Source organism: Mytilus trossulus, chromosome 9 (genome assembly GCF_036588685.1).
Source record: "Mytilus trossulus isolate FHL-02 chromosome 9, PNRI_Mtr1.1.1.hap1, whole genome shotgun sequence".
Lineage (NCBI taxonomy): Eukaryota > Metazoa > Mollusca > Bivalvia > Mytilida > Mytilidae > Mytilus > Mytilus trossulus.
The window spans coordinates 44720749-44747504 of record NC_086381.1 but is presented as its reverse complement, the minus strand read 5'-3'; the positions used below and the strand labels follow the sequence as shown (position 1 = coordinate 44747504).

The following is a 26756-nucleotide window of genomic DNA, read 5'->3' as shown; positions in this document are numbered from 1 at the left end:
TTGTGTTGTTAGTTATTAAACCAAACAGTCAAAGAATCATTTAAATTACCAGTACCATTTTTAGGCATTTAAAAAAAAAACTTTTTGAGATTCTTTTAAAAACAATTTAACCTATATGCATATAATCTGTAAAATGTAGGCAGCTAAAAGATACATGACTAAAAAATTCAGTAAAATAAAAAAGAAGAAATTTCATTCAAATATATTTGACATTTTCATATGCATAAAACATCAGTCCAATAAACATCAATGTTAACTTATACAAAAATATCTTCATGTATTAAAAACCAAAACTTACAAACATTTTGTGCATAAGGTTAAATTTGTTAAAGACATCCTGTCCATTTAAACTAATCTGTGATAATGCCAGGTTTGATTTTCTTGAGAAGATATAACATCTTTTGTATTCCACTTATTCTATTTTATCCTGTATGCTGAAGAGTTTGTCCAAATCCAAATCCTTTTGGTCCAAAATATTTTGCATAACACGCTGAAAAAAATACAAAAGTTCATGTTTCTTTTGACATGTTTGATACTGCTATTTAGAAATACATGATGTTTTTTCTTTACTAAGACATAATGCACAAATGCGCTCATGATGCCAGTGAGATTATGAACATGAATACTACAGCAAAATAAAGGTGAGAGAAAGATGAAATGTTGAAGACTGTGAATTTACTTGTATATGTCCCTTTATGAAAAGCTTGTTTTGTTTGTTAGGCCATTGTTCCAGTAAACTATAATTTTTAATATTGGAAATGGCCATACAGCCCAGTTGAACATATGACTATCTTAGATTGAGAACTATTGTCTTCCACTGGATGTACTGGCATTTATGTCCATAAATTTGTGTAAGATTTACTCCATACTTATCATATTTTTTTTAAAGAATTAGCTACCATCATATGTAACTTACATCTACAAAAGACTTCATCTTCTTTATGGGTGAGTGTAGTAGAATCCAGTCCTTTCCCACAGGCAGTACATTTAAAACAACTCTTGTGATATGTCTGTAAAAAACAAAATAATAAGACTGTAACAATACATAAAGACCCTATGCTGACATCATTTCTCAACTTGTTGTGATTTAGAGCTCTACAAATTGTAAAGAAACCTGCCTACAATTGAAGCCTTGTTTTCAAGATTGTTATTTGTTATTTATATTGTTCAGTTGCTGTCTCATTGACCTGCTCAACATTTATTACATTTCAGGGAGTTGGTTGGGGGTCTCATTGGGGGGTTCCGATCCCGGATCCTCTTACTGTTTTGTCAGATTGCCGTATCCCGCTTACAATGTACGTAAGCAATTCTCATTTTTTTGTCATTTTCAGGGTCCCGCTAGACCTCATTTCCCATTTTCACGACGCATAATAATTTGACTTTCACGTGTCACGCTTACAAAATATCTGCAATTCCACGTCTCGCTTAGACCCAAATGAGACCCACTTGGTTGACAGACCAACTACGATATCACTAGCCTGTCAACAATGAAGCTGTGAGTTTTTAAATAAAAACATGCATTTGGCAGGTGCATTTTATTCCAAACTTAATTGACCTGGAATGTTTTTCTGCTATGGTACTCTCTGTGCACTCATATTTCCTTCAACAATAAAAACTGAAAGCAATGATAAGCCAACAGGTCTCAACAAATGATGATAACAAACTTCATTAGTTTTCTCGTTTGAATTGTTTTACATTGTCCTATCGGGGTCTTTTATAGCTGACTATGCGGTATGGGCTTTGCTCATTGTTGAAGGCCATCGGTGACCTATAGTTGTTAATGTCTGTGTCATTTTGGTCTTTTGTGGATAGTTGTCTCATTGGCAATCATACCACATCTTCTTTTTGATATTAAATAAACCATTAAGAAAATAATTGAAACTCTGTGCATTATAAACAAAATATTTATATCATTATTCTATAAATGAGAATTTTTTATTTCATATAAGAAGTTAATTTTGTCAAGATATCTATTTAGCTGCATCAGATAGAATTCAACCTTACAGAAGTGCACATACAATGACATATGTGAACATTAGCAAGACTCCAATTGATTTTCAAACATTCAAATACCAGATAAAGGAAAATTGTTGGCCTATTTTGTATGGTTCATTGGAAGAATCATTTTTTAAACAGTTTCAAACTTTCCATAGAGACTTTTTAAACCCAACATAAGTAAAAGATGTATTGATATTTATTTGCATAAGGGTTCCAACACAGCTCAATTCTAAAAGAACAAAGGTGTCAATAGCTAAGAATGCGACAACAATTAAGAGATAACTTTCTCATGAAGTAGTTATTCAGTGAAAGGAAAGACTATAGCAAAGGAAATAAAGGTTTAAATAGACAAAATACATCCAAAGGAATTAAATGCACTTGTTCAAAGCATAGAAAGCTGTCTATTTAATGCATTTGAAAAGATCAATTTTGAATTAATTCTGAAAAATTGTTCCGTTCCTTATATTCCTTGTATATATTATTTATCATCAATTTCAATAATTGCACAAGGAATCTTTAATGTTATTGATAACTGCATGCATATCTCTCTCAAGTTAAAATAGAACTGAAACTTATATGGTACTGTGGATTCAGTTATTACCATAGATACCATTTTTTGTGGATTGAGGGAAAATGATATGTTCTGGGATATTTGATTTTATGGGTTTGCTAATGTCTGCATTTATATCAAGGGGGTCTCATTGGGAGGTTCCAATCCCGGATCCAGCTTACTGTTTAGTCAGATTCCTGTATCCCGTTTACACTATGTACGTAAGCAATTCTCATTTTTTTCTCATTTTCCAGTTCCCGCAAGACCTCATTTCCCATTTTCACGACTCAGTAATTTGACTTTCACGTGTCACGCTTACAAAAAATCGGCAATCCCGCGTCACGCTCAGACCCCAATGAGACCTCCTATCAATAGTAAATGTGTTCTTTGTTGGAAATTTGAAATCTAAATCTATTAAAATGTGTATCAAACAAATATTAATGAATCCACAGTAGACATATCTCATTTTCAGAAGAAAAATGTTATTACAGAAATTTTCTAGTATCAACATTCATATATAATCCTAAAAAGAATGTAAGTTTTGTATCTATGATTTTAGATTACAACAATAGATCTCAAGGAGAAGCAAATAGTTTGCCACAGTGTTACAAAAAGTTTTACTTATTAACCTGATCATCTGCAGATGGATTTTCATCCTAGCAAAGAAAGAAATTATCTTAAAATAGGAAGTAAGACAAAGGATAACATAAAATTACAGAGTCTGTATCACCAGAGGATATCATTGAAATGCACTTAAACTTTAAAATAACTTGCAATAACTATGGCATTGTTCCTGTCAGGTTTTTTGATAGGGCAGTAATAAGAGCAAAAAGATTATTTTGATTTGACTTTTGCCTTGCCTTGCCTTGTAATCATAATAAATGATATGTTATTTTTATAACAATGTTGGTTACATTAAGATATAATGTTTATTGTATACACATATGTTGTGTTCCATTTTAATACGTGTTAAATCTTCAATTAAGGTTTGCAATACCTGTTGATCATGTAGAAACAAAGTTGATGGAAAATATCCATGAACACTTAATAATCTCCCTATACAATGTTTAATATTTCTATAGATTATTTTTTTTATTTTAAAACTTGTATCAAATGTAAAACAGATTTAGGAAGCAGTATTTAAGAAATGAATGCTTCTTTTTGTAATTTTATTTAGGTGTAAAAGTAGTGACTGTAGTCTAAATTCGTAATTCCCCATAAATTTATGTCTTTGTCTCCCCCTTTTCTATGGATCCAACTTTTATCATTAGGGCTGTTCCAGAAAATACTATGCCCCCCCAGGGAAGGCAATTTTTTTGAATATTATGTGGGTGGTTGTATTTGAAATACCAAAATGCAAAGGGAGTGCTGTTCTAATTAAATTTTATTTCTGTGAGTGGTGGGGGTTAAAAAAAAGTGCCGTTCCTGGGGGGGACATAGTATTTTCTGGAACAGCCCTTAGCTGTTGTATGAAGAACATGAAGACCCAGCTTTTGTTTATTTAAGACATACCTGTCCTCCTCCAAATACTTTCTCTGCAAAGTAAACAGCTTTGCCACACCTAGGACAAATGTCCCCACCCCCTATTACAGCATTTTGTTTGGTATCAGGAAGCAGTGGTGCAGCCTGGGCAATACATAAGCTGGATACATTTCTGTAATAAATGTCAAGAAATTTTTCAAAAAATCGTGTATTTTATACATTATGAGTTTAAAGTTGCATCATGCGAGACTGAAGATATTAAAGGTAAATATATGTTGATTATAAAAAAAAACATGGTTTTGTTGTTCAGTGGTTTTGGTTTGTTGATGTTCATTAGGGTTTCTCGTTTCTTGTTTTTTATATACCGGTAGATAAGTTGGTTGCTTGTTTGAGTTGTTTTACACTAGTCATTGTATTGGCTCCGTGATGAAGTCCATACTTTGACTTATAATTGTTTACTTTTTACACATAGTGACTTTCATGGAGAGAATGTCTCATTGGCACTCATATCATATCTTATTTCTATTTATAAATATTTATAAGTTTGTTTGTTCATTTTCTGTTCAATCTGCATATCAATCTTACTCTCGAGTAACTTCATCAGGATTTCCTGTGTCCATGGAGAGTCCAGACGCTCCTCCAGCAAATCCATATCCTTTAGGTCCAAACAGCTTTCCATAACAATTCTTACAGTAAACATCATTGCCATGATCTGTACAGGTAGTACTATCTAACATCTTGTTACAGTTACCTGGAAAACAGTATTGACATGAGTTAAGATAATTCAAATAAATAATGCCACACATTTCAAAGCTTAATGGTATACCCAGGTATTTATAAAAAAAATAGTTATTCTTTTCTGTTTTTTCAATTTTTTTTAAATTGTATTCTCAGACACATTTATCTGAGAAACAGCTGTTTGCTAAAATTTGCTCTTTGTCATTAACCATTTTTGAGTAGTCAAGCACTGGTAAAATATATTAGTTTTTCAAACACATCAAAGACAAAAGTGAGGCTATTTTCTTCTCATCGAATTGACACTAATTACCACATTTTAAAAAGGCAGAGATTTTGTATTTCCTGCCCATAGACTACTCATTATATACTTTTAGTCGTTGTGAAGAAGCTCAATGAAAATTACATTATATTTTGGAAACATTGTCTCTTTAATGATGATAATTCAATAAATGGAAATAAACTAAGAACCTACAGAAAATTTAAAGTAAAGTATGAACTAGAAAAGTACCTTTTATTGAATTAAGTTTTTTATCCTTCATTGAACTTTTGATGTCGTCCCTAAGTGGCTACCTACCCCATCTAAGGCAAAGTTTGTGGTATTTCCCGCCCATGGCATTGATTACTTACTAAACCTAAGGTAAAGTTTATGGTATTTCCTGCCCATGGCATTGATTACTTACTAAACCTAAGGCAAAGTTTACCGTATTTCCTGTCCATGGCATAGATTACTTACCAAACCTAAGGCAAAGTTTATGGTATTTCCTGCCCATGGCATTGATTACTTACCAAACCTAAGGCAAAGTTTATGGTATTTCCTGCCCATGGCATTGATTACTTACCAAACCTAAGGCAAAGTTAATGGTATTTTCTGCCCATGGCATTGATTACTTACCAAACCTAAGGCAAAGTTTATGGTATTTTCGCCCATGGCATTGATTACTTACTAAACCTAAGGCAAAGTTTATGGTATTTCCTGTCCATTATGGCATTGATTACTTACCAAACCTAAGGCAAAGTTTATGGTATTTCCTGCCCATGGCATTGATTACTTACTAAACCTAAGGCAAAGTTTATGGTATTTTCTGCCCATGGCATTGATTACTGACTAAACCTAAGGCAAAGTTTATGGTATTTCCTGCCCATGGCATTGATTACTTACCAAACCTAAGGCAAAGTTTATGGTATTTCCTGTCCATCACATTGACTACTTACCACATCTTAGGCAAAGCTTGTGGTATTTCTTGCCCATGGCATTGACTTCCTCAGCAAAGTAAACAGATTTTCCACACTTAGGACACATGTTTCCCCCTCCAAACTTTTCATTTCCATTGATCAAAGGGGCAGCCTGGGCCTTCTGATAAGTAGATACATCCCTACAAATCAAATATAATTTCCTTGAAATAGTCTTCCTCTTTTTTCCCAATAACTATCTGTATATAAAATATTAGTAAATTTGTACAAGTCTTTATCTTAAAATCTATTTTCAGATTTATTGGGTACAATATTTGGATTGTAAATTTCAAAACTCAATAGCATATATCTTTTTGTTCAGACCATTTTTGTACTTAAATGTACTGCACTTATGTTTCAGTTAGTATTTTTATTTATCAGCATACAGACAACTTACAGAGAAATTAATTCAGAATTACTTATAAAAAGTTTAAATTTCTATTTTATTTACCATTTCAATTCATGTTTCACGTTTCAATTATAATATAATAATAATATAATAATAATTCTTTATTTAAAGAGGGTTACACAGTTAGCTATAAAGCTAATCTTCCCTGAGGCCCTCATGAAATACAATGAAATATAACAAACAATTACAAAATATCAAACAGACACACATACATGAATAATGAAATAAAAAATGAAGTATACAATTTTCACAACAGGTAAAAATTACAAATTCACATATGACATATATCTATAGTAATAACATCAACAATAACAAGTTTGAGTAAGTGTGTGAAAATAATTATGCATATAAAAAACACAGCTTCTTAATGTTCCAACCAGTAATTTTTTAAATCTTTTTTGAATGAGCTTGTACTTGATGTTGATTTTTTCATGGATATTGGTAAATTATTCCATAAAATAGATCCTGAATATATAAAAGATTTTTTATAAAGCTCTGTTTTGGCTTTTGGAATTTGTAAATTTTTGCAAGAGGCATTTCTCAAACAATATTGCTTTATTTCTGGCATTTCTTTAAATTTTTCGGTGAGATATACAGGGGCTTCATTTTTAAGGCATTTCTGCCTTTTGAAATTGGATTGTTTGTTATATTTTGTCTAGTACCTCTAGGGATTTTTTTTGTCATCATGAGTTAATGTACTATATAAAATCTTTTAAATTATTCATGTATATAATTTCATTGATGTTCAGCTGAATAATAAAATACCTTGTAGTAATCTCCCCTTTAACGCCAGTATCCATGTTTAATCCAGAGGCTCCACCTGCAAATCCGTAACCTTTAGGTCCAAAACTTTTACCGTAACAAGCCTTACAATAAATCTCTCCGTCGTGATCGTTACATGTTGTACTGTCTAATAGCTTCTTACAACTATCTGTTAATAAATATAAAAATAATCAAACTCATAGCATCAATTGAAATTTCTGGAAAATTTATTCACAGAAATTAATCAAAATATAAAAGTTCCAACATATATAATTTGATATTTCTAAGCCAGCTTTGTCTAAAATCAATAATAACAAAGGTCAAGAAACATTAACATTGTTTTTATTAAAATTCTTTATAATGTAAAAGAAATAAAGCAATAAAACTCAGGTAAGAAAGACATCTTGCTTTTGAAGTATTGTCTTTAGAATTTTGAAACATAATATCCTAGCTGGGATCAGGTGACATAAATATCAGATAAAACACATAAAAAAATATTATAAACATTTTAATTCCATATTTCTATATACAGACTTGTTTAATCATAACTTTTAATAATCCATTTCCCATTTTCAAATTCATCAAAGATAATGTTTTTTTCTGTTTAAAAAGATTTATTCTCATTATATATAGTAATAAATATTGTGAACAATAGAATATAATCGGTAAATCCTCTATTTATTTCACATATGTAGTAGCAACAATTGTCTCATTAGAATTGAAGAGACAAGATTACAATAAATCAATAGATGATAAAACCACGGAGATAATATGAGAACAAAAGATCTCTTGTGTTCCGTACATCATAACTGATGATTATTGCTTTATTGTTAGGAAAACTGGTCAGAAAAAGCTGATACATAATTTATCTTTATCATATCAATATAGAAAATGCTTCATTCTGCTGTATCATTCAATATTTACTAATTAGCGTAGTTCTTTAATGACGAGAACTGCTGGTCAACAAACTTTCAACAGATTTCAACACCATGATCATGGTTCATATTTAGAATAAAGAAAAAAAGGTGCTGTACATGTTACTAAGACAGCTATCCAACAACGCTTCAAAACCAGTCAATTTACCAAGAGGTCAACATAGCATTTAACTATTTGTATACAAGTGTCCATTTCACCTTTTGACTTTTTTGAATCAAGCGCTACTGATTAATCTTTTGTAGAGAAACATGTGTCTTGCATACATACATACATTTTATTTTAGGAATCTATCTATTTTGCTGAAATAGTAATTATTTATTTAAGGGGCCAGCTAAAGCCAGCTTCCAGTTGCAGGATTTTTTTTGCAATGTTGAAGACCCATTGGTAGCATTCAGCTGTTTTCTGCACTTTGGACAATTGTTGTCTCTTTGATACATTCCAGTTTCCATTCTCAATTTTATTTTATCTATGATATGTTTTGTATTTTATATGATGAAAGAATGTTGATACAAGTACAACAATTACTTACGACAATTTAGACAAATTTTGTGCCACTTTTTTCCTAGTGCTCTTTTTTCCTCAGCAAAGTAGACCTGTTTACCACACCGAGGACAACCATTAGCTGATCCAAACCTGGGCTTCTCTGTTCCGTTTAACTTTGGAGCTATTTGGGCTGTCTGTATGTGTGATACATTACTGAAATTTAAAAAAATATAACATACTATCTGTACTATTAAATTAACAATTATCAAATTGTTTGACATTGAGGATAATGTAAAACTTTAGTTGTAAAATATGCATGTGTTGCTCAGTTTTTTTAGCTTGTTATGTTGTTGTTTGAATACTGTGGTTCATGTCAATTTGTCTGTTCCAAAATTTTTATCCATTGTGTTGTCAGTTAAGTTTTAACTTTGATTTTGAACTCAGATTTACAGAGTTTTTGTAACAGAGCAGAAATAGTCATGACTAGCTATGTCATTACTTTTACATACCTTTGGTAAAACAGATATTTATTTTATCATTTATTTTCTCACATATCTATTCATGGGTGAAACACTGTTATTCGTTTCAAATTTAATTCATTTATACAGAATTTGTAACTTTTAATTCAACAGTTTACCTTTGTGATATTTTATAATTTAATTTTGTTTGAAAAAATTTTGCTTGAAAAAGCTGTTTCAGAGGAAATTTTAATTCAGATTCATTTATATTCTTTGGTAGTTATTTTCGTGGATTTCCAAAAACGGTTTCGCCTTTTTTCATTAATATGTGTTTTCTTGGTTTTGCTTCATCCTGCATTCAACCTGATAAAAAATTGTAATTTGTCGCCCATTTGAATTTGTGATTCACCTGTATCCATGAAAAACCATGAAAATTGGTATCCAACAAATAATAATGAATCCCCTGTATTTAAGTTGTTTACATTTGAATAAAATAGTTACATTTTTCATGTATTTGTAAACTTGTACCTGGTAACTAATATAACTGTTACATTTATTCGTTTAAACCATAAGCAAATCCATGGGACGCTGTATTTCAACAAGATGACAAAAATACTCAAGAAAGCAGAAGTACAGTAACCACTTTCCAAAAACATTATTGCAACAGTGGAGAATTATTCATAAAAAAGCAAAGCGTATGATACCATGATTCAGAAAGACTATGAAATCAGAGCAAACTGGTTTGTCATTTAATCATGGCTATCAAGTTCAAACTAACCATTGATTTTATATCATAAAAAAGCTATGCATTGATTTTGTATTAAAACAAAAGCTTTTTATATAATAATCTTATGTACTGTGCAGGGACTAAACTTGGGAATTTTAAGCTAGGAGCCCAGATTAGATATTTCATAATTAGTTTCTATATGTTCAACTGAAATTTAACTGAAAGTTTAGGGGCCAAGCTCAAAATCTAGGAGCCATGGGCGACTGGGCCCCCTTTAAGTTTTGTCCCTGCTGTGGTTTCACTTCAATTGGTTGATAATGGGAAAATTTTTAGTTTCATGGATGTTTGATTTCATCATGGTTTTGAAAAAAAATATGCATACAAACCTTAAGTAAATTTGAACTTAATTTATGGTTTACATGATAACCAAGAAATCCCAACAATAATAATTTGATTCTACAGTATTACAAGGCATTAATGCCCAGGCCATCTTTGAATTTACCATCATGAAACTGTCTTGCTTTTTTAAGACATCATTCAAGAGGCATAAAAAAAATAAAAAAATTGTTGCAATCTTTAATCTGTATTTTATGGTGAATACAGCTCATAATTTTGCAACCATATGGAATCTTCTCACAAATACAATTTAACTTATCATCAGGAAGACTTTTTCCATTTTGAAAATTCAAAAGTATAAATTTGGCAATTTTGACAACAGTGATAACGTATGCCACGTGTATGTAAATTTGTAAACATCTATCCCTTTCCTCCATGGATTTTTTTCTCTCACATACTTGATTCACATAGGATTTTTTCAATCAAAAAAAAAATCATCAGGTTTAAAGTATTAATGCATTGTGAAAACGAATATTTCATCAATGAAATTCAAGTTAGATATTCTTATGAATGTCCTTTTCATATTGGATACAATTTTTTTTAAAGTCTGATGCAGACATTTTGTAGTCAAAGAGTTTCAACTGAGGTTCTACACAGGCGTCAAAAGGCGTCATTATGGAGGAAAGGATTTAAGTAAGAAGGCCTTATTCATTTGAGATGGTACAAAGGGGTGTACTAAATAACTCTTGAACAAACATTTCGTCAAAAATAAAAAAACTTGAAATCAATCACTTTTAAAATCCAGGAAAATTTGTTTGTAGAGTTTCTTAACAAGATTCCCAGGTTTTATAGGATTGTATAGTGATAGAAATATCAATGTTGTATTTTTTTATTGCAAATTAGTTTGATAGAAGAAAGATTTGTTGAAGCATAAAATATAGGTCAAAGTGACTCAAAAATAGTTAATCAATGCTGAACTAGTTTATTGAAGTACGAAATGAGGGCAAAGGTTAATGTTGTACTCCTCTCAAAAGAATTGTAGAGGTGATGAACCTTTATACACCGGCCATTATAGGTTTTAGAAATTGACTAAAATAAACATCTTGTACTGCCAGAAGGTGTAGCTTACTTGACTTAATTATCTAAGTTCAACTAACTTGATTCAAATTCTTAGATATTTTCTAAATTATGAACTTGTGTATATATAGACAACAGAAAAATGACACACATTAGGCACAATGATGAGGGCTTAGGCATAAATTTCATAGTCCTTAATCCATGTAATCATAAGAAAACATTGAATTAGACTTTAACATCTAAAAATATGCCAAAAACAAGTATATATATGTCTATAGGATTATATCTGGCCATATGCCCTTATTATCACATTTCTATGAATCTTTAAATCTGAGCAAAAACCTAAACTGTCACAAGTTTTAAAAAAAAACAAAAAAAAAACCCATGAGTACTATGTTTCTAGCTGTTTTGACTACAACTTCATGGTTAACTACCATCTATAAAAACTATAACCTATATTTTAAAATCTGGACTTTAATATATAATACCTATCTTTAACCAAAGTAAATGAAAGTAAACCAAATATATAATTCTGATATGGGGACAGGCCAAACAAAGGACATGTACAGTAAATGGACTTTTGGAAAGACTGAATAACATAAAGGCTTCATTGGGAGCTTTTGCTATTTATTGTTCCTTGATCAGGTTAAAATTGTTGTTTCTTTGAAAGAATCCCCACTCTATTCTCAATTCCTTAGGTCTACTATCTTAGGAGGGCATTCACAATATCCAATCATTTTGAACAATACACCATCCCCAAAACACATTTTCAAAATTCAACCCTTTAAATAAATATATAAACATAGTGTGGTATCCTCATTAATTAAAACTTACCTCCCCATTCATGTTCTTACACATTGTCTGAAGACCACTGGTCAAGTTTGTTAAAACAAAACAGTCAAATGACAGTTTAAACTTCAATGGAATTTAAAAATTAAGAATAATCCAACACTATATAAATCACAGTCAATATCCCATACTTCAGTTTCAATTTTCTATTTCTTTTTATATGTTCACCAGCAAATATTCTTCCTTTTAAGCACTATCATATGTTAGTTTTTTAATCTATGAAATATATACAAGTTAACGCAAAAAAACATGTTTTATTATTTCACAAATTATTTGTTTCTAGCTATTATGGCACTATAAAATCACCTTTAAATTATATGCATAGATTATTCCTTTAGAATTGTAAAATCCAAACTTTTCAAGTAAAAACCATCTGTTGAGTTTACATAAAGTTAGTAACCGTTTGGAACTGTGGCATTTTTTCTAAGGAAATGTACACAAATCATTCAAAACACATTGCTAGCCTATTGTTTACAATGTATTATCCCACCGTAAATAAATTTCTGTGAGCAGAATCCAGATTTTCCTGACTTTCTCAACAACTCAATAAACAAACGTTAGAACGTAATGACATCTCACGAGATTTATATCCGATTCATAAATATTTATTTTGAAAATGAACCTAGAAGTTTAAAGAATACCAGGGGAAGCCAAGAAATTGATAAATATCCATACTTTTAATTACGTTTCTACGACTTGACAATTTCGCAGGTGATAATGTAACAATGCTGTCCATGAATTCATTGATTAATTAATTCCACCATGGCACATAACTTTAATGAAATTGAAGTGATTATTTATGTCCTTAAGCTATGTTGGTCTCATCACACCGATTTCACTAGCAACAATTCAACTTTGTTTTAAAATAATTTGACAGTCTTAATCAAATACATGTTGAGTTATTGCACTTTGCATGCGCTTAAGTTGGTCTATTCTTGAGAGATGTCACGCTCATTCCAAATTATAGCTATTTCTTAAAATTTAAAATAGACAATATCGAATCAGATGCAATGACTTTTGATTACAATGAAACACTGGATTCATGTTACCCTGAACACAAAACCTGAACAAGGGGCTTAATTAGGACATAATATATGTCAAAAATTTTCAATAAAAAGGGAAGGTTATATGTTTTAATCTGTTATTATTACTGCTTTTTATTTTTAAATGCAAATTTACTATCACATTTTGCATGATGAGCTGTAAGACTTTTTTTTCAAATGTGATGGTCACTAGCTAGCTTTCATTTATATTTTGAAACATGTTCTTATATTTTCATAGCAAATTTTCAAAATAAAAAAATTATATTCAAATTTTGATTTTGATTCTGATACTAAAATTTTAATCGTTAAATTGTCTATAGAGATAAAAAGAGTATCTTTTTATATGCTTTCAAATAACATATGTGGATTCAGTTTAAATTTTGCTTTGATCTGATTTATAACTCATGAGAAGATTACCTCATGTACCTTGAAACCAAATAGTGTTGCCCAGACAGTATTCATCATATCATGTGCCAGATTTACGTAAATCACACTTTTTATAATCAATCTAACATGCCTCAACTTTATACAATGTTTCTAAAATAAAATCTATCTGGAGTTACCTATTTTTGGAAAAAAACTGATTAATGATCCTTCGTCTCAATTTTTATTTCTAGAAGCCTTTACAATTAGTTCACCATGAGTTGTATTATGAATTATTATATATCAAGATATAATTATTTATTCCTTCGTTCAATCATATGCAAGAATTTCCGTAGCATCTTATCATTATGTCCATATGAATTCACTGATCAATATCACAAGATTTTTCAGGTATTATAATTACACGATACAAATGGACATTTAGCCAGTGACTGACTTTAATTATAAAGAATTTTTTTCAGGAGATACTATTTTAAAATTATCTTATGAAAATGATCATCTGCTGTCATACAATTTCAATTCATTTTTTAAAAAGACATTCTGAAACCATATCATACTTATTAATTATAATATTATTAATTAGTATGATATGGTTTAAACCGTTATAAATAAAGATACCTGAAAATATGTTACTTTTTTTAATTAATTTACCATTTGACACTAATACAATGTAATAAATACACAGACAGTGAACTGATTGAAATTACAAATGGATATAAAAGCATTAACATTAAACTGCATAAAAAGGTATACATGTATAGTACTTATGGCCACTTCACTGATAGGTTACAGTTTTACAATTAAGTGGCACTGTATCAGGTTGTTTTTTAAAGACTAATGGGTTTGAATGTTCCTTTAGTATCTACATATGATTTCTCTTTTAAGTGCCAGTCTGCCTAAGAATCAGGCAGTGGTGAAAACATGACAAAAAAAAACCAACCAGTTTGACATTGATTAGAGTTCATAATATGTAGTTATGCACAAAAATAACATTCATTTCCTTTTTCTGTTCTGATAATAGAGGATACAATTCGGTTGAAATGCACTAGAAATTAACGAATAAGGGGATATTACCCTGCAATTTGCTATCATTCTAACCAATTTTCTAACCAAGTTATTTGATATTACCAGACACACACAAACGAAAGACTAATAATTTTTAATTCAGGATGATGGTTAATATTTACAAATAGCATGATTTAAGCTCGGTGGTTTTTTTCTGATCATGTTTTGATTTTTACCTAAATTGCCTGATTCTTACATAGACTGGCAATTAACTGCAATCTTTATATAGAAAAGACTAGAAAACAGAGTGACTGTGTATGTTACATAAAAATATTTTTTTAGAAAATAAAGTTGATACATGTACAATCTATTCCCTTTAAGGAAGTTTTATATACATACTATAAGCATATGTATGGCAGATAGATTAATACCAAGACAGTTGTGAGTGAAATGCTTGATACATCCACTTTGGTTTAGAGTTAGAATAGTAATAATTCTCATAAGCAAATTCAAGGTAACTTAACATGGCACACTAACATTTATTGTGGTACTATACAGCGGATTCATTTGGTTTTATGGGTCCCACATTTTGTGGATTGAGGAAAACTTACATTTCCGCGGATATTTGTCAAAGTATGCATACAAGCTTAGAGAAAATTTAAAAATCAATTCCATGAATAATTATCATGAATCCACAGTATCCGTAATAGTTGTTTCTTAAATACATGTTAACTTGCCAACCTATACATTTTGATTCCAACACCACTTACTCTCTTGTGACATGGTATGGTCTGCCTGTGTCCATAGAAAGTCCGCTGGCACCAGATGCAAATCCATATCCTTTTGGTCCAAACAGCTTTCCATAGCAGGCTTTACAGAAGGCATCCCCATCATGCCCTGTACAAGTAGTACTGTCCAACAGCTTGTTACAATTACCTGTTCAAAATTTTCAATGAACATTACGTTATACAAGATTCATAATTAACCAATAAGTCAGGAAAAATTATCATATATAATAAATACTAATGTGTTAATGTTCATGTTCATGCAGAGCTAGAAAAACACAGATTTGTTACTGTACTTTTGTTAACAATTGGCACAAAATAACTGGCTTAATTATATATGTACACGTTTGTTTTATAGTCAAAATAATTGTTTATTTAATATTATCATTTACTGTGGATTCATTATTATTCGTTGGATACCAATTTTTCGTGGGAACAGGTGAACCACGAAATTAAATGTTCAACGAACACCGAATTTTTTTATAGGCTTGTGTCATGTGTGTGCAGATTTTGACAAAACCACGAAATTAAATATCCACGAACATGTAAATTTTTCTCAATCCACAAAAATTGGTACCCACGAAAATAAATGAATCCACAGTAACAACCATTAATCAATCAATTAAGACTATTATGGAAGGAACAACCTTCAGGATGGAAGCATGACTTAATGAGTTAAATATTTAGTGTCAAGTTTGTTTGGGGTTTACTTATAAAATTTAAAATAAGATTAGAAAAGCAGCATTGAAGTACAAACAAGTTCCATGGTAATGGACCAGCTCTGACTAGTAAATTCTTGACCTAAAGATTAAAATGTCTGCAAAGCTTTATAACATCATGAAATACACAATCTTTAAAAACATCTTATTATCTTAATGCAGAATCTGTGTTATATGCTTGCAATATATTTTGATTTAATCTTCAATATGCTCTATGTAACATGTAAACGGATGTGAATTTTACTCAATTTTAGCTTTAACATGTATCTGAAAATTAAAATACTTTGGAAATAATTGATATAATGCAAACGTCTAACTTTACATTATGTAAAAATATGCACTTTAACACATTCTCGAGCACAGAATTGATTGAGCCCAACAATAAATGTATGATCTATTCTTTTAATTAATAACTGTCCTTATTGAGAACTTAAGCTGACTGCTGGCAGATTGTATCATCTCCTTTAATCTTATTGATAGAAACTAAAATATTGAAATATAATCATTCTAAAACAGATCAAGTTCAATAAATCTGATGCCAAAGTCTCATATAATCACACCTTCTCTTTGCTGTAGCCAATACAACATGGATTCTCTGTATCAGATTCACTTTCTATGGTATATACATACACATAAAAGCAATTTTTTATCAATGCTGACAAGCACAGTCTGATGTGTGATGGTCATTTTCATGCCTAGTGCTTACTTAAAATATAGAAATTTCAAAAATTAAAGCCATAACTAAATAATGATAATGAAGATATGTCAATGAGAAAGTAATCTCCCTAAAAAACACCAACAAAAAACAAAAAACATTAAAAGATCATCTTATCATATTAAAAATCATAATGGGTTATATGGCTTTGCTCATTGTTGAAGGCCGTACAGTGACCAATAGTTGTTAATGTTTGTGTCATTTTGGTCTTTTGTGGATAGTTGTCTCATTGGCAATCATACCACATCTTCTTTTTTATATTATAAAATGAGTTGTGATGGGTAAAATGTGACTTGCGGCATGTTGGATGAAGAGTCCCAGGGTTGTCGCATTGGCACTCAAACCATATCTTAGTTAAAGAAAATACTAAAGCGAATACTGTCCAGGAATCAGTCTCTCAAGAATGGCACTGTAACCCCTCCCCCCCCCCTGATAATGGTATCTTGTGTACATTCGATATATACTGGGGGTACCATGATACAAATGTAAACTGTGGATTCATTAATATTTGTTCAATATCAATTTTCGTAGATTTCGTGGTTATCAGCGACCCTTATGTTTTTTTACCAAATTTAAATGTTAAGCAAATAACAAACTTCTTAAGGAATATATATGCAGACTTCCCGAATACAACAGAATCAAATATCCATGAAAATTCAACTTTTCCTCATTCCATGAAAATTGGTACCCACAAAAATAAATGAATCCACAGTACGTGATATACTTGTAAAGTACATACAAATGAATATCATCTAGGAATCCTTGAAAATCAATTCCTACATCATTTAGATTCTTTTGATTATTTAACATGTTTAAGGGTCTTTTAAGTAACCTCTCTTAAATGGGACATGTTTATTTGTTCTTTTTTGTTCTTTATATAAAATGAACATACAAGCACAATGTACATACATACCAAGACAAGTTTTATATACAATTCTATAGAATATCACTTACCACATTTGAAACACAACTTATGCCATTTTTTGCTAATAGCTACAATTTCTTCAGCAAAGTAAACAGGTCTATCACATCTTGGGCAGTACTCAGGCATGGTTATCTCTATTTAATGTAGCCAGTTCTGAAAATAAAAGTGTACATGCAATAACATGCATACATGTAAATGTCTACTAGGTCACTTTTACCCTCTTATGTAACTGATAAGTAGCAGTATACTGCTTGAGTTCAGGAACTTTTTATATATCAGATGTTCATTGAATATATTGAAAAGTTTCACCTTTAAATAGGGATGAACCAATCAACATGAAAGATAATAAAACCTTTGGTTAACAAATGACGAGCCATGTAAAAAGAAAAACTTAACTCAATGGATGGCCACACTTAACAATTGTGCAGTTTCTCGTACATTTCCTCTATCACATTGCTTAATATTATTATCTCACACTAAAGGGTTGATTGTTCCTTGAGGTCGTTTACTATCATTGATATAAGATCAACCACCCTAACTCAATCGAAAAAAAAAGAATTTAAAATTGTTCTATAACCATTCAAAATGCTGTTAAAAAGTGTTACAATTCAATGAGGTTATTAACTCTGATTGATCTTAGGTCAATCATCCTAACTCAATCATAAAATGTAATTTGAAATTGGTCTATAATCATTTAAAAAGCTGTCAAAAAATGTTATAAAACATAGATAACCGAAATGCAATAGTCAATGCCCACTGAGACAATCATCTCTAGTAAATATCTATGATAAGATCATTGCTTATGATAAGACTATTTCTTACTCTCTATTATCATGATTATTTCCATTGTCAAAACAAGAAAAAAATACAAATGAGGGAGGGTAGGAGGGGTCCTGATCCAGAAATCCTGGGCTTAAAAACACTAAATCCTGAGGTCCCAAATTTAAATAAATTGAAATCCCAAATCCCGAAATTTGAAGAAATTTTTTTTTGCAGATCCTGAAAGGGTCAATCCTGACATCCCGAGCTTAAAAACACCCAATCCCAGAGTCCCTACAAAGGTCCTATACCCCCTCACAATTCAATGGATGGAAAACCAGACTGATCTATAATGTCTATGGTTAAGGTTACTTATAATTCAATTCCAAATCACTTGTTTATCATAGTCATAATATGCATGTATTTTTTTCTTTGAATTAAGTGCACATTAAAGTGCATGCATATTTAGTATTAATAGAAACTGGCACTATTTTACTTTAGGATGTCAGTCCCAGATATATACAAATATGTTCTATTTTAAGTTGTTGCAGTGAAGCATAAAAAGTAATTTTCTTAACTTTTGTGTACTACTGTACTCAGTACTGCTACTTCTGAACACATATTTTACTGAACATTATTACAAGCACAGCAGATAATCCACAATTTGTCAGGTGTAATTTAAGTATTGAAAATACTATCATTGTATAAATCATCATTAAAATGTATGAAAATAATTTACAAAAGAACAGATGAGACACAAAGTGTTATGTCGTTGTTCTCCTCTTATTTTTAATGCGTTTCCCTCAGTTTTAGTTTGTTACCCCAATTATGGTTTTTGTCCATGGATTTATGAGTTTTGAACAGCGGTATACTACTGTTGCCTTTATTCCTAGACACAAATGTATACATGTAGAAGCTTTGATTATACATTTTAAAATAAACATGCATGTGATAAACAGTAATTTGGCCTAAGATACATGTCTTTACCATAGTACATCTTACAAAAATAACGCTTAAAAGGTTATTTATATAAAAAAAAAACATATATTGTGTCTAGTGGTAGCTATATATATAGGTATTTACATTTTTAATACCAAAAAAAACCCCTAAAAATGTGATAATTGGCAAATGATAGAAATGTCAATTAAGGAGGCTAGCAGGTATAAGATTTTCAGAAAAAAAGTAAACTTTAATTTTTCATTACAAATTTTATTTGTTACCTTTAGCAGTTTTTAGTTTATCATTCGGTACAAAAATCATTCCAAAAAAATCTATTCATGTTGGCCCCAGATGACTTTTAAAATGTAGATCTATATCATTGAAAAAGCTCCAAATTATCTCCCTTTGATGCAAAAATGCCATTTTATTGGCATTAAAATTGAAATATCTTTTTTAACTCATCTGTGACCTAATTTTTATTGTTGTTTTTCAAATAAGCTGTACATAAACTAAATAATTGTAAAATTAAAGTGATTTCTGTAATTTAGTTCTTTTTTTATTTTGATATTATCTCTATTTCTCCCATTAGTTCAACAGAAAAAAAGGACATTAACAAAAATGAATGCTTCTTTAGAAGGCAGATTGTGAGCGTAAATGAATGGTGACCTCATTTTTTTATTTCATTTTTCTATTAAGTATAAGATAAAGTTCATTTATAGAAAAGTATAGAGAAATCCTATATTAAATTAAAAAGAAATGATTTAGACCTGCATTAGCCCCCTTAATATTGATTGGAGGTTCTTAACGCCACTTTCAGCTCTTTTGACGACATGTATATAGTGACTGTGGGTCAGTTTTTATTGGGTGAGGAAGCACCTTCCATGTGCAGGGTTCAAATTCTTGGCCTCAGTGTTGACAGGCTAGTGATACAGTAAATTTATGATCTCCTTTTTTCAGCTTTTACTTCAGGAATGAGAAAATATTTATCTGGCCACTTCAACTACTGTTCCCTAGTGCTTACTTGATTTTGACCTTATTGAGTCCACTTCTTTGTTTTTATACAGTTACATTATATGAATTCATCACTTGATAAATACTTCAGTAGCTCTTGAAACCAGTTGTGTCTTCAGCCTGACAATGTACATTATCTAGGTTTTTTTTATTCTCTATTTTTTCTTAACAACACTTGACAGACTTTTTCAGTCTAAATATTGGGTCACTGCTTTCTGTCTTTTTGCTTTTCTTGTTTTGTTTTCTATGTCTGAATTTTACCTTTATATATTATTATAAGTTGATGTACCTTGGACCACTTTTTACATGGAGCTGACCATGAGGGCATTCCAACGTATGACTATCGCCTAGATTTCCATTACTTAACTTTTATGTTGGGATTGTAACAGATCTACAAACATGATATTAAAATATGCGCACATAAACGAGTGCAAAATAACATTCCTTATCGTTAGTTATAAATACATTTCTTCAATGAATATCAATAGAGCTTGCAGTCATCCGATGTTCAGTACTTCAGTACTTTGATTCATTTTGTAAACTGCTAATCATGTGTCAATTAAATTGATGACTTAAACCAGTATAATATGATGAGTTTTCTTGTCATATATTGTTAGTCTTAAATTTTGATAGCATGATGCATATGTAAGGAAATAAGTTACACAATATATGCATGTACATGCTTTTATGTAGAAGGTCCATGCATATATTAATGAGTGACAAATAACAATAAATGTATCATCTGCATATACATGTACAAAATGTACAATACATGAACTGCCTTAATTTTGGAATATATGCAAAAGATTAAAAATCTATTTGTTATTATGAAATAGAAAGTATAAATATATACTAAACAACACAAATAATACACCACATCTTTACCATGTATTTATAAGAGTTTAATATTTCTAACAACAACCTTGAAATCAATACAGAATTTACAGAGTTTATTTCCATTTTAGTGGTGACAACGGAGATTTTAATTAAACTAGAGGCTCTTAAGAGCCTGTGTCGCTCACCTTGGTTTATGTGAATATTAAACAAAGGAAGCAGATGGATTCATGACAAAATTGTGTTTTGGTAATGGTGATGTGTTTGTAAATCTTACTGTAATAAACTGTCTAGCTGCTTACAATTATCTCTATCTATAATGAACTTGGCCCAGTAGTTTCAGTGGAAAATGTTAATAAAAATTTACCAATTTTATGAAAAGTGTTAAAAATTGACTATAAAGGACAATTACTCCTTAGGGGGTCAATTGACCATTTTGGTTATGTTGACTTATTTGTCAATCCTACTTTGCTGAACATTATTGATGTTTACAGTTTATCTCTATCTATAATAATATTCAAGATAATAACAAAAAACAGCAAAATTTCCTTAAAATTACCAATTCAGGGGCAGCAACCCAACAAAGGGTTGTCCGATTCGTCTGAAAATATCAGGGCAGATAGATCTTGACCTGATAAACAATTAAACCCCTGTCAGATTTGCTCTAAATGTTTTGGTTTTTGAGTTATAAGCCAAAAACTGCATTTTACCCCTATGTTCTTTTTTTAGCCATGGCGGCCATCTTGGTTGGTTGACCGATTCACGCCACACATTTTTTAAACTAGATACCCCAATAATGATTGTGGCCAAGTTTGGATTAATTTGGACCAAAAGTTTCAGAGGAGAAGATTTTTGTAAAAGATAACTTAGATTTACGAAAAATGGTAAAAAATTGACTATAAAGGGCAATAACTCCTAAAGGGGTCAACTGACCATTTCGGTCATGTTGACTTATTTGTTAATCTTACTTTGATGAACATTATTGCTGTTTACAGTTTATCTCTATCTATAATAATATTCAAGATAATAACCAAAAACAGCAAAATTTCCTTAAAATTACCAATTCAGGGGCAGCAACCCAACAAAGGGTTGTCTGATTCGTCTGAAAATTTCAGGGCAGATAGATCTTGACCTGATAAACAATTAAACCCCCTGTCAGATTTGCTCTAAATGCTTTGGTTTTTGAGTTATAAGCCAAAAACTGCATTTTACCCCTATGTTCTATTTTTAGCCGTGGCGGCCATCTTGGTTTGTTGACCGGGTCACGCCACACATTTTTAAAACTAGATACTCCAATTATGATTGTGGCCAAGTTTGGTTTAATTTGGTCCAGTAGTTTCAGAGGAGAAGATTTTTCTAAAAGCTAACGACGACGGACGACGACGACGGACGCAGGACGCCAAGTGATGGGAAAAGCTCACCTGGCCCGAAGGGCCAGGTGAGCTAAAAAGGAAAAAAATTAATTAGGGGATGTCAACTTTTTTTTTATTTAAGAAAATTTACAGAATTTTATGTTTATGACCTTTAAAACTCTGTGTCAAAAAATTGAAACCCATTTAAATCATTTGTTAAGTTATGTGCAATTATAATATTTTACTAAGACAGCAATTAATAACAGTGGTGTACTTCTTTTTTTATTCAGTATACTTTAATTTCAATGCCTCTTCTTTTTGAACTCATGAAATACTTAACTAACAATTATGTCATTACGAATGACTTATGCAAGTTGAAGCAAAGAAAAAAATATATAATAAGAAACATGCCAGCTATAACATTTAAAACTTACTAAAAATAAATTTAATTAGTCCTAAGTCTGAATCACAGATAGTTCTTTATCACTTTATTCCTATTTTCTCCTGTTTAGAGCTGACTCATTGGTAAATTTTAAAGAGTTCTAACAGATGCAATATTTTAAGCACACACTAAATTAATTACAACGCTTCATTGATAAGACATGGATTCTTTGGTTCAGAAATAGTTAAGATATACATTTAAATTATAAGATTATGTTAGTGTTACAGTCTTATCTGTGTTCTGATTAAAGAAGAATGCCTGTTTGAAAAGGAAAAATCAAAAAGGATTTTGTATCTAACAGCTGATCATTAATTTTAATCAATATAAGTTAATGGATAAACATTTTAGGATTTTTCACATATATCCTGTACATGTAAACATTTTGCAACTTTGTATTTCTCAGCATTAAGAACATATTTCTTAACATCTGATAATTCTCATAAATATATATCAATTACGTAATTTATTTTCTATCTGATTATAAGTTAAACGGAAATGACATTCCCCTAAATTCATTTTAAATTTGAAAATATTAAAGCGAAAAAAGTTTATATCTGATAATTCTCATCAATATGTCAATTACATAATTTACAATTTCTATCTGATCAGCTGTTACATAAAGGAAATAACTTTCGTGAAATTCAAAAATTAAAAAAAAGTTTAAACCAAAATCATTCAATACAAATTTATAAAGACTTTACCTTCTAGAACATGTAGAAGTTGATGATCCGATTAATGAACCCTTATCACCTCACAAATGCAATACACATACCACTCATTTTCTCAGGCTAGTATGAGCTATTATGAACTATTTGTCAACACATTTATACAACTACTAGTCAGTGCTATAGTAAATATTTATCCTTATAAGTATGTGATCTCACCTTAAACGAACTACCTATAAAGGTGGAATGCCAGGAATTTAAAAAATCTTGATACCTAAGGTAATAGGATTAATAAATGCATTTATCTAATCAATCTGAAGATTAATGGGTGCATATATATTTATTGCCTTAAATATCTTGACTCAAAAGGTATCAATACCTGAAATCTAAGTACATGTAAAATAAAATGTATTTATTTGACAAAAACAAGACATATATTATAGGCTTTTTTCATTTCATGTTTGTTTATATATAGACCCCAAAAAAATAAAGGAAAAAACAAATTTAAAAAATCCAAACAAACAAATACAAGTCAATTAACTGGGTCAATATTTATGGTACTTTTTCATTGGAGTCTTTACTGATTGACCTAATTTTTTTATTTTTTTTTAAAACAACCTTTTTTTTATCGACAAGCACATGTATAGATTTTAAGTTGAAGAATCTTATCTCATGTTACCTTAAGCAATTACATCGACAGATAACATCTGTCAGACATAGCAGATTAAATGCAGATGAGATTTTTAACCTCAAGGGCTATGTTTACATTAAAGTTATATACACTATAAAATATATGTACAAGAAATATGTCATGAAAAACATGAATACAGTAGATGAAGTCTGAAGGCAGTGTAAAGCTAAAAACAATCTACTTAAAAATTTGTAAATTGTACATGTACATTTTGTATACTGTCAAACGTAAAACAGGTGTTCTTGCTACTCAAAAAGCAGAAGAGCAGGGATTTAGCAAAAATAAAAAAAGTCTTGTAGTTTCAGGAAGATTCCAAGGGACCAGACTTTCAGTAATTGAATTTGATAAACATTACAACTTTGATTTCTTCAACAGTTTACCATATTACATTGTATATATGGAGAGTGAGAAGTACATGTATAAATGTATTTCTTTCATTTGTCATGTGCCATGCACCTATATACATGTATGTGATACTCATGTAGCTCAGTAAATGAAAGATTACTGCTTGTCAGGTGTTTGATATGTCTTTGAGTAGCCTTATTTCTTCTGCTGTTATAAATTCATATATTTGATCATCATAAAACCAGTGACAACCACATACAATTTATATACAGTGTTTGTAAAATGTATTAATTACTATTGAGGGGGGATAGGAGGGCCGAAAGGTCCTGATCCCGAAATCCTGAATTTAAATTAAGTAAATCCTGACGACCCGAAATCCGAAAAAAAAAGGATTCACGGATCCTGAAAGGGTCAATCCCGAAATCCCGAGCTTAAAAACACCTGATCCCGGAGTCTTGATAAAGGTCCTATCCCCCTTACTATTCATATCGTCTTATATGGGGGTCTCATTGGGGGTTCCGATCCCGGATTCCGCTTACTGTTTTGTCAGATTCCCGTATCCCCCTTACACTATGTACGTATGCAATTCTCATTTTATTGTCATTTCCCGGGTCCCGCAAGACCTCATTTCCCGTTTTCACGCCATAAGATTTTGACTTTCACGTGTCACGCTTACAAAAAATCAACAATCCTGCGTCATGCTTAGACCCCAATGAGACCCACTTATATGTCCTATATGCATTCTTTTTCAATGGAAATTTTGAGGTAACAATTGTTTTCTAAATAACATGAAAATCCATTATATGAGGATACGTTCCAGCATAAAACCAATTCCTTATTTATATCCTCCAAAATTTGATAATTCATGTAGAATGTTTGAATACAATATTCTTTTTTTTTTTATCTTGTCATGTGCTTGCATTTTAATGTGTTTTTGTTTGCATTTTATAAACATTCATTTGCCTTGTGTATAACAACAGAGACATATGATATAATAAGGCTTGAGTGGCAATAGGTCATTTCAACATTAATAATTGGTTTATAAACAAAAGAGCATTTATAGTCCTAGTCCAAATAATTATGACGTCTTACAAGGCTATTTTAATTTTTTTCTGGGACGCCTTCACAGATGTGATGGACCATTTTAAGCTCACCTAGCCCACAGGACCAAGTGAGCTTTTCTCATCATTTGGTGTCAAGCGTCCATAAACTTTTACAAAAAATCTCTGAAACTAAAGGGCCAAATTGAACCAGGAAGGCATCCCAGAAAAAAAATTAAAAATAGCATTGCCAAACGTCATAATTATTTGGACTATTAGGCTATAGTCCTTATTCCCTAGTACATGTACGTATTTTTCCACAGGCGCTTGGGTCTATGATACATTTTTTTTTTTTTTTTTTTTTTTTTATTAAAATTTTCAATTTCTATATTTATAATACATATCTATCACTCCTGTGCATGTCTCACCTAGTTTCGAGTGATTTAAACGACCCAGAGAAAATACCAAATTTTACTATCCATACTAAGAAACAAACTTAGTATGGATAGTAAAATTTGGTATTTTCTCTGGTTCGTTTAAATCACTCGAAACTAGGTGAGACATGCACAGAAGTGATAGATATGTATTATAAATATAGAAAATTGAAAATTTTACTAAAAAAAAAAAAAAAAAAAATGTATCATAGACCCAAGCGCCTGTGTATTTTTCATCCACGAAAGAACCTCTATGACCACACCCAAGTTCTATCAGAGTATACTATTGATCTTGAAAAGTTACGCAATTATAAAGTATGAGATGACAATTATAATTTTATTCAAAACATAATTTATCTTTAAAAGCCAATGTCAACTCAAAGAAGCGCCAAAATATTTGTTTTTATTAATCTTTATGTTCATTGCAGGCCTTTCTGATCAATATAACATGTATATTTTCGGAATGAAGCCTATTTAAAGGTCCATTTAAACCACAAGGTTCTTCACTAATTAATGTGTTTGTTAAATTACCTATTTCTTACCTGTCAAAATTCAAGCCGGTTGTTCTTGTGTTGTTTTCCTAATTTAAACCGGAAATACACGGTACCTGTTCTAAATACACGCATCAGTAAG

At 30.7% G+C, this 26756-nt stretch overlaps 1 protein-coding gene across 3 annotated transcripts; it reads right to left on the bottom strand.

Annotated features, from left to right (window-relative positions):
- Window positions 1-26756, bottom strand: LOC134682980 (muscle LIM protein Mlp84B-like). 3 transcript variants are annotated; one of them, XM_063541951.1, is made up of 10 exons: window positions 23650-23741; window positions 17641-17764; window positions 15238-15403; window positions 8635-8801; window positions 7173-7338; window positions 5981-6141; window positions 4616-4781; window positions 4061-4202; window positions 917-1010; window positions 1-490 (listed from the first exon to the last, which is right to left on the bottom strand). In XM_063541951.1, exons 2-10 carry the CDS (start codon window positions 17735-17737, stop codon window positions 423-425), a joined length of 1227 nt encoding a protein of 408 aa, XP_063398021.1. In that variant the 5' UTR covers window positions 17738-17764; window positions 23650-23741; the 3' UTR covers window positions 1-422. The 3 variants fall into 3 exon arrangements, with proteins under 3 accessions (XP_063398021.1, XP_063398022.1, XP_063398019.1); XM_063541952.1 differs by lacking the exon at window positions 23650-23741 and adding an exon at window positions 22941-22964; XM_063541949.1 differs by lacking the exon at window positions 23650-23741 and adding an exon at window positions 26666-26756 and having other exon boundaries at window positions 3-490.